Source organism: Macrobrachium nipponense, chromosome 7, assembly GCF_015104395.2.
Source record: "Macrobrachium nipponense isolate FS-2020 chromosome 7, ASM1510439v2, whole genome shotgun sequence".
NCBI classification, from domain to species: domain Eukaryota; kingdom Metazoa; phylum Arthropoda; class Malacostraca; order Decapoda; family Palaemonidae; genus Macrobrachium; species Macrobrachium nipponense.
Window position 1 is genome coordinate 100,198,636 of NC_061109.1, and position 10,000 is coordinate 100,208,635.

At 37.5% G+C, this 10,000-nt stretch overlaps 1 protein-coding gene across 1 annotated transcript in view; it reads left to right on the forward strand.

Moving 5' to 3' along the window:
* LOC135217784 (mediator of RNA polymerase II transcription subunit 12-like protein) overlaps positions 1–10,000 on the forward strand; it is a 375,610-nt gene that overhangs the window by 232,706 nt on the left and 132,904 nt on the right. Inside the window, 2 exon segments of the mRNA XM_064253813.1 lie at positions 3,625–3,740; positions 7,326–7,479. Coding sequence (XP_064109883.1) covers positions 3,625–3,740; positions 7,326–7,479 — 270 coding nt within the window.

Sequence of the window (10,000 nt, forward strand, 5' to 3'; positions counted from 1 at the left end):
GTGGACTAATAACACTCTTGTGGAATTCCAGATACAACTGATCTTGGTTCACTAAAGATTCTGTCCACAGCAACTCGTTGCTGCCTGCCTATCTTTTATAGTCCCTTTTTGTATGTTTCTGATGGCTGCAGTGGAGGATACGAAACCTAATTTATGTAGGTGTGTGGGCAAGGGCAAGCTCTGTAGTAAATTTATGTCCTAGATTGCAGTAGACCCATATTCTGTGTATATATCATGTCGGAGACGAGTGCGCAAGAGGGTCGTGTGTGATGTATTTGTTAGGTAGCTATCACCCCAATGGTCTCATTAAGAGAAGAGATACAGTAAGAAGGGCACTTCCTCTGTGGAACCAAGTCTTAGCCCATCTCCATATCCTCCACTGTTCCCACCTTTGCCAAGACCACCTCTCCCAGTGATGCCTCTTGCAGATTTGTCAGCCCTTCCATTAGCGACAGTATAAGGGAGGCCCTAATATGGAGGAAATCTGGAAGGAATTGAAGGACATCTGGTTAGAAGGGGGCCAACATCTTCAAAGTGCCCCATCATTCATTATCTTCCACCACATGGAATCTAAGGAGGACAAAGGATCCTTGCTGTCATCTTATATCCCATGTTCTTCTGTAAAATCCAACAGGTTGAGGGCAGAGTCAGCAGGCCCTTCTTCCCCACCAGTGAAGTACATTAGGTTGGAGAGGTCTTGATCACGAAGACAGTAGGGCAAGCAGCTGTTTCCAATCAGTTGCCTCCATAGCCTCTTTTATCTGGTCTTGTCAGTTTCCTGCCTTACTTCATCCTAATGTTGGTGGAACAAATCAGCATTTAGGATGAGCAAGTGGTGTTGTTTTGTCCTGCAGCAGGGCAGTGTGAGGAGAAGGAGGAGTTGATCTAGGGCTAACAGTCATGTCCTGTCACCCCGCTGTTAGTGGAGAAGCAACAGCTCCGTCCAACATTACAGCAGTAGGAGACCCGTCTCAATTCCGGAGCAGATTGGACAGAGGATGGAGCATCTCCCAAGACAGGAAGTATAGGGTCTCATCCCGTTTTGCTCCTCTCCCATCCAATCACTACTTCCCAAAGCAGAACAGTGACAGATGTCACATTCTGTTTTTCTCCTCGCCTCTTCAATCACTACTTAACAAAATAGAGCAGTGACAGACGGGACCAGACTACTCCTCAGTGAGTCTTGCAAAAAAAAAAAAAAACATGAAAAAAAGGGAGGGGTGCAGCTGTGCAGTCCCTCGGACCTCCTTGAAAAGAAGTTCAGCAACCTCTTTCGGGAGGGAAGACAGCGCAGAGGCAGTGAGGGAGACAGCCAGGAAAGAGATGGGACTGAAGATCCATCGTAGCTGGAGGTTCTGAAAGAGGAGAAAGTCTTCATGGAGTTGTCAGGCAAGTCATACTGCACCTAGGCCTAGCTGAACCACCAATGGCGGAGCTGGAAGAGTCCGTCTTATTCATATCGAGTAGGCACTGAGTGGTCCCTAAATCTTATTGTAGCCATGGCAGGGTCCAACAGTTAATTTTTTTTGCCACAGCTAAGGTTGACAATTTCCCCCTGTACTATTCTCCTGTCCCTGATCAAAGGGTAATGTTAGTAAACACCTTCCAACACCCATGGGAAAACTTGGACATGTATGCCTTACCTCCATTCAGGTCAGTGTTCCCCCATATTCAAGGGAGATTGGTACCAGAACCTCCCCCCCCCTCCCCCACCCGGCGAATAACTAGAACCCGCAAATAGTTGAAACCCCTATAATAAAAATGCTTAAAACTGCATAATTTGTTAGTTAAAAGTCAAGAAAACCCCACTAAAAATGTTTATACTTGGCTTTTAAATAGTTTTTCACAAAAAGTGTGTTTTACGATGCAATTGAATAAAAAAGCAGGAATTTGTGGATCTTTCCCACAGAAAAATACAGCGAATAGGTGAATTTTCTGCGAATAATAGGAATATATGTTCCAGAAAGAAGTCTGTGAATAGGTCATTCCGCGAATCTGGAGTCCGTGAATGTGGGGGGTTCACTGTAGACCATTCCAGGGTCTGGGAACTGTCCATTGTCATCAGACACTACAAGAAGTGCCAGCCAAGGGAGTTAGGACCTCTGGATTGGGATGTTACCAAATTCCTTGCCTCCCTGAGACATCCTCTCTACAAACCCCTCAAGAAAGTTTCATATAGAGACCTGATGTCAAGACCATCTTCCTCCTCTTCCTTGCATGGAACAAGGTAGTTGAGGAACTGCATGCCCTCTCATAAAATGTAACACCTATGCCATGGAGTGCTCCTTCATTTCCTTGGAATTTGCCCCAGACTTCTTGGCCAAGACTCTGAACCCTGTAATACCAGACTTAAAATTCAAATGTTTAACCATCCTGTCACTGAAGGATTGTCGGGAGAGATAAGGTTGAGATGGTTCTATGACCACGTAGAAGTTTGAGGCAATACTTGTAGCATATGGCCCCTCACAGACCTGCCTAATAGAGACTTTTCTTAAGTACTGGATGGAAGAAAAGAGATATTTCCAAGAATACAATCTTGTTCTGGTTAAGAGAAGTCATAGTCAGACCACACATGTTCATGGGAGGTCATGAGCATACCCCATCAAAAATTAAAGCTCATGACATTACAGGAATAGACCTCTGTATGGTGTCCAAGAACCATTCCTTTCCTCCAGGTCTTGGAGGTGGGAATGTGGAAGAGGCAGATGACCTTCATGTCCTACTACTTGCGGGACTTGGCCCTCAGATCTTTAGACACCTTCACCTTGATTCGGGAAGTGGCAGCCCATGAGGTGATGTAACAATGGCAAGACCCTGATGGAAGGCTTTGCCAAACAAGAGACTGGAGGTATTGTCTGCCATCCTCTAGGATGCTGGGGTGAATACAGGAAGGGGCTAGCCCCATGTGTTGTTGTTGACCTGAGCTATGGGAGGTAGATCCGGAGGCATGGAGAGGTGTGGCATGGGCACTTCAGGGCACACTCACCTGATCACTCTGGATAGATTGGCCTTCTGCCTTTGGTGAATTTCTATTTATGATAGTAAACATTTGGACCTCATCAAAACAAATAAAAAATCTTAAAAAGTAATTTGTATTTTTCTTTGGATATGAACCTAAGCTTTCATAGGGAAGTTTACCCTCCTCTGTTGCTCCTCTCATTTCCAATCTCTCCCAATCATGGAGGTGAGCTGAACCGCAACCAGGTTGATTTGCAAAATGATAGAGCTAACCTAGCCCTCACAGACTTATCAGATAGGATTTTGTTTTCCTGTTCAAGTCAATGACAGCAGTAGCATGCCTTGTTCTGAGTGCTTGTTTATGTCTAAAACATTGATCATATGGGAGGGTACTGGGACTAAAGAAAACTTTAGCATATATAGGAAGGGAATATTGTTGTAGAGTGTCTAAATTGTAGGAAAAAATAGTGTGAGATCCAACTTCAAACACAGAACAGAGGAAAAACATGTAAACAGTTGAATGGTTGCTGTAATACTGGCTGTAAGTCTATTGAAAAAATGGAAATCATTGATAGTTTCAGTATTTGGTATTGTGCCTCAGTACAGAGTGAGAGATTCCAAATCTTTATTTAGTAGTTTTGTAATTTCTGTTTACATTTTTTCCAGGCTATGTTGATTGTTAGTGATGTCTTGAGTGGACAGAGCAAGAGCCAGGCATCTATTTCTGACATCCTTGGAACATCTGACATGGGCAGTGGCTCTAATGACTCAGATATGATGGGGTAAGGTTTTTAAATTTTTTTTATGTAAATGTGGATTGGCTCTGCTTATTTGCGAAAGAGCTAATATGTGTTTGGACTTGTATAAACATTTACCATATATACTCGCGTACCATGCAACTTTTTAAGACCTAATTTTGGAGCTAATTTTAAGGGGGTCGCTTCATACATGAGAAATAAAATTTAAGTTTGTAATAATCACATTTTAGTATCATATGATAAAATACAAACATATTGGATATGCATCTTTTCCATGGATCTTTTGAAAGTTATGTTTTACTTCATTGCATCCAATATCCAATAATATTATATGTATGTATTTTCATATAGCTATTTGTTTGTATTATAAAATACAAACATAGCAGTCAATGTTTTGTTTTGAAAATCAGCTGAGGGCAATTACAAGGTAAGTTTGTTTTGCTGTATTTAACTCAAATCAGTAAGTTTGTTTTGCTGTATTTAACTCAAATCAGAGCAAAATTCTTGCTTCTAGTTAGCACAAATGAATCTCAAGATACTCTATTTATAAGGGACAAGCATATTCTACGTTATACAAAGATTTTTCAAGTAGAAATTTCACTTGAATACATATTGTTTGTGAACGAAATTTAGTCATTTTTGTGTTAGTAGACGGCACTGAGGGCATGTTTATTCCGTAAACAAAAATCAAGATTCCATTCGATATTTTCACTTGATCTCATCAGAATACTATGAGCTTTATGCACGTATCATTTTTTGGAGTGAAAAAAGTAAAATGTGTTCTTTCATGCCCAGTAGTTTTAATTAAAACATGTTTCTCTCAAATTTTGTTTACAGTCCAGTTTGAGCAAAGTTTGCGAGAGTTTCATCCACTTTGCCGATGCACGATAATAGTTGTTGGCAGGTCAACATTCTTTCCTCAACTTCAGCAAATTTAGCAGAAATATACCCTTGCCGATCTTTTCTCCATAACGAGTAAGGATATAGTAATGTAAAAAATATATCAGTCCTATTCTCCTTAATGTCATTTGTAACATAATGACGGTAATTTTTTACTACCGTACGATGGTTGAAATGCAAATGAAAAGGCTGTTGTTATTGGATCAGATTCGGTTGTTCATAGTAAATCAGCTGTTTCTGGTATGCATTTTCAAAACAAGTATAACATTACTGACGATATTTTTGACATTCTCTTACTTTTTTAAACTTTGCTAGAAGATGGGATAGATTAAGAGATGGAGGACAAGAGGTTAGTCTAACATAAAAATGGAATAGATAAAGAGGAGGAGAAGAGGTTAGTCTATTTTTATTGGTCTCATAAATTTAACTCGCAGGATATATGAGATATGTGATAAAATCATTTTTTAAGGGTGAAAATTTGGGTGGGTCGCATGATATGCGAGATTGCGTGTTACACGAGCATATACATATGTAATTGCCATTCTAAAATATAATCTCTTAAGTTGTTGTCAAGACAGGTAATACAATTTTATCATCTATGTAATAGGAACCATTTTTTATCTAGTGGGGTTGTAGGTCCACTGTTATTTTTGGTGTGTACAAGTGATATGGTTGTTGGCCTGGAAAAGAAGATTACTCAATATGCTCATGATGCAACATTTGTGAGTGTGGTAAAGTCTTCACTTGTGAGAAAGAAAGCTGCCCTTTTTCTTAGTTGAGACATGGAGTGGATTAGTGATTGGTGTAGTCAGTGGGGTGTAAGGCTGAACTGCAGTAAAATGAAATTATTATTAATAGTGTAGATCAAGTGCATACAGATTTTTTTCCCCATCCTCCACTTCAAGTGGATGGGATTTTGCTGAATGAGTCTGAAGCTTTAACTATTCTTGGTGTAACTTTTGACTCATATTTTTCCTATGAGAAACATTTAATGAAAATGTCAGCAAATGCCATTCTGAAGTTATGGAAGGCACCCTTTATTTTTAACTGATAAAATCAGTGCAACCTGTTTTAGGTTCTTTGTCCTTCCTTTACTAGAATAATGTTCTCCATTGTGGATGTCTTATTCTTCCCAAGATTTATTATCTCTTAGATAGTGGTTCAAGTTGGTTTTTCAGTTCTTCATAAGGTGTGTTTTAACAGACATCTTTCACATTTACAATTGATCCTGGATCCATTTTTCCTGCCAAGAGCAACCAGATTTGCTTAACCACACCAAAGTGCTGTAAATGTGCCTCTCTGTCGAACTTCTCAGTCCCAAAGGTCCTTTATTCTTCTCACCATTGGACTATGCAACAATCTTCCTCAGGAGTGAAGTGCATTACTACCCTAATGCTGTTCACCTGGCATTGAATACATTTTTATCTAATAATTTAATTTACTTTTTTAATAGGTGGAAATCTCTTCTTTTTGTATTTCCCTTACCTTCTCTTGCATCCAAATAAGCCCCAAATTCTTTGGAAGCTTGAATTTCAAGTCAGTGAATAGTTTCTTGTGAATAATGATAAATGATGTCCAGTTGGAATTCATCCCAACTAGTTAGATTTAAGGACTTTAGTAGTGGGGAGTTTGGGATAGAAGGTTAGAAACTGGGTCAGGAAAAAAAATTTATACTGAGTACAGTTAAGTTACTTTATCAAATACGTATATATGAATGTTAGTTGTACGATGTTATTCCTGTAAATAGGAATAAAATAAAGGGAAAGTGGGATGTGGAAAAATGCCACACCTCTGTTGAGTGCAGAACAGCTTTTAAACATACTGTATTAAAGTCTGTAGTTTTATTAGTATTGATTCTTCTAATCTAGAGGTCAGTAACTTTTGGAGAGAGCAGGTCAGACAGCTATGCAGTGTCTCGGAGGAGGGCCATGATATCAAATGTACTCTAAGGATCACTTAATGCCTTAAACTCAGTAATAACCATTAGATAATTAGTGTCGAGTGAAGTTGTCATGTTGGACTGAAATCCATTGCTGGCCAGAGGTTGCCGACACCAGCTTTAGTCTTTTAAGTGGTTTCTATTTCTGTTAGTGTCAGGGTATCTTGTTTCCCAGCCTGTTGATATCATAATTCTGATATGTTTTTCCATCTAACTGAATTCTTGCTATGGTTTCCTTTTGTCCAAATATGCTGTCATTTTGTTCTATTTCTTTTCATCTTGATAATCCCTGGAAGTTTTAATCACTTTTACACAAGGACTTTTGATTGAAGTTTTATATACAGTAATCCCTTGATTATCTGGATTATCTGGCCTTGTTGGATAATGGCCAAATCCAGATAAGGGCAAATAAAGATCTAGTGGTTTTCAAGGGCAACTCCATACCATTCCTCATCCTACCTTGTCAATCCTGCATGACTGTAAACACTAAATATGCTTGTAAACAAAAACCATCACACTTGAAAGTGAAAAAAATTATGCAATAAGCAAGTATCTACCCATTTTGCCCAAATTTCTAGCAAAATGCAGGTAATGAATGAATACACTTAAAAAAGAAAAGAAAAAAACTTTTTTATTTCTCTCTCATATGTAGCGCACACTATGGTGCAGAACACATTGCAGTACATAGTATTATTGAGGATTTTACAGTATTTTGTATTTTATTTTATATTATGAAATGTTTTCATGTAAAAAATTTTTATTTCTCACAGGAAAGATGCTGATAAAGCATCGCTAGCCGACTTTGCTCGATATGCATTGCGTCAGATATGTTCTCAGGAATGGGTAAGAGAGCGATGTTTGAAAATTCCGGAGGAGCTGTGTAGTGCCGAGAATCTACTTGATAGTACACTCACACCCCGACAGGTTTGTGTCATGTTGCACATACTTTTAAACTAATGTGCATTTCAAGGTTCTTGAATTGAAAATTATTTTCTATATTCCATATGCTTAACCATACAATAATGTGAATCTGATATTGTAGCCTTGCATGCTTGATTGAGATATGGTTGCATAGAACCACGATGAAGTAACAAGATGCCGTAAAGTACTGTTGCCTAGTTCCTGCAGGTTCTTCTGGTCACAGCATACTTGTCACAGTTTTCAGTTTTCTGGGCACCAGCTTGAAGAGCCCCAATATATTGGGTTAAATTTCAGGATTAAACTGGCCCAAGAGTCCTCTAAGATTTTCGGTATGATCCTAAATGGTTGTTTTGGTAAAATATGGTCTGTTACTGTGTGCCAAGCCATGAAAACCAGAGTGGAAAAGTAATTTATTTTCCCTCAACAAAAATTTTAAAAAAAAAGGACTTATTTCAAATCAAGGAGAGTATTATTGTACAAGTGAAATCCTTCTGTATAAAATAGTTCTTTATTAAACAATTGAAACAAAACGTAATAAGGTTCAATAAGTAACAAAAAAGAGCACTGGTGCACAATATTTAAATAACCATTACTTGCTCAAGATGACCCATCTAGAACATTTAAAATTAAATGACTCAGGTTTATGACATATCAAGTTAAACACAAAACATTTGGTGTCCAAGTTTAAAGTTCCAGCTCTTGAATAGGAAGCTCACCTGAATGGCAAGCTTCTACACCTGTGGGGAAGAACCAATTGACAGTTAGCAGTGGAATGAAATACTGACAAAATGGAATGAAATACAACAAAACCAAAAATTTTGTTAACCCTCTTACGCCGATTGGACGTATTAAACGTCGAGTCAAAATGTCTCCCGTATGCCGATTGGACGTATCATACGTCGGCTCAAAAAAGTTTTTTTTTAAAATTCGCGGAAAAATACTTATAGGCCTACCAGCCAAAAACTTTTGTATCACGCTCCTTGGGGGATGCTGGGAGTTCACGGATCAAGGCGTTGTTTTGTTTACAATCGCTACGCAGGCGCGCAAGCGCGAATTTCTTTCTTATCACACTAAAAAGTATCAGTGACACATCTCGGAAATTATTTCGTCACTTTGAGATAATTTTTGCACCATTTTAAATTATCCTTTACATGAAGTATTATATGTGAAAATGTGCACAATTTCATGTAAAATACAACAAAAAAATACTCATGATTGTAGCTTTTATCAGTTTTGAGATATTTTCATATAAATAACGATAAGTGCAAAAATTTCAACCTTCAGTCAACTTTGACTCTACAGAAATGGTCGAGAAACGCAATTGTAAAGTAAAATTCTTATATTATAGTAATATTCAATCATTTGCCTTTATTTTGCAACAAATTTGACGTCTCTAGCACAATATTTCGATTTATGGTGAATTTATGAAAAAACTTTTTCCTTACGTTCGTGCGATAACTCTTCCGATAAATTTTTTCGTGCGATTGTCCTAATGTTTGCACCCTTTTAAATTTGCAGTTACATAAAGTTTTATATATTGAAATGTGCGCAATTTCATGCACAATACAACAAAAAACAACCCATGGTTGTAGCTTTTATCAGTTTCGAAATATTTTCATATAAATAACGTTAAGTGCAAAAATTTCAACTTTCGGTCAACTTTGACTCTACCGAAATGGTCGAAAAACGCAATTGTAAGCTAAAACTCTTATATTCTAGTAATATTCAATCATTTACCTTCATTTTGCAACGACTTGGAAGTCTCTAGCACAATATTTCGATTTATGGTGAATTTATGAAAAAAAAAAAAAAAAAAAAAACATTTTCCTTACGTTCGCGCGGTAACTCTTCCGAAAAAATCAGAATTTTTGTGCGATTGTCGAAATGTTTGCACCATTTAAAATTAGCTGTTACATAAAGTTTTATATATGAAAATGTGCGCAATTTCATGTAGAATACAACTAAAAATGATTGAAGGTTGTAGCTTTTCTCTTTTTTTTTCGAAATATTTGCATATAAATCACGATAAATAGAAAAAAAAACCACGTTCGGTCAAATTTGACTCTACCGAAATAGTTGAAAAACGCAATTGTAAGCTAAAACTCTTACGGCCTAGTAATATTCCGTCATTTTTCTTCATTTTGAAACAAATTTGAAGTCTCTAAAACCATATTGTGATTTATGGTGAATTTTTGAAAAATATATTTACCTTCACTACGCGCGCCGATTCGCGGCCGCAAGTCTCCGAAATACGTACATCGCAATATCCTAATATTTGCTCCTTTTCATATTAGCCTTTTTATAGAGTTTCATATATCAAAATGTGCGCAAATTCATGAAAAATACAATAAAAAATAATTGAAGGTTGTAGCTTTTTCCATCTCCGAAATATGTGCATATAAAAAAATATATATATAAAAATTTCGACATTCGGTCAAATTTAACTCGTCCGAAATGGTCGAAATCTGCAATTCTAATCTAAAACTCTTACAGTATCGTAATATTCAATCATTTGTCTTAATTT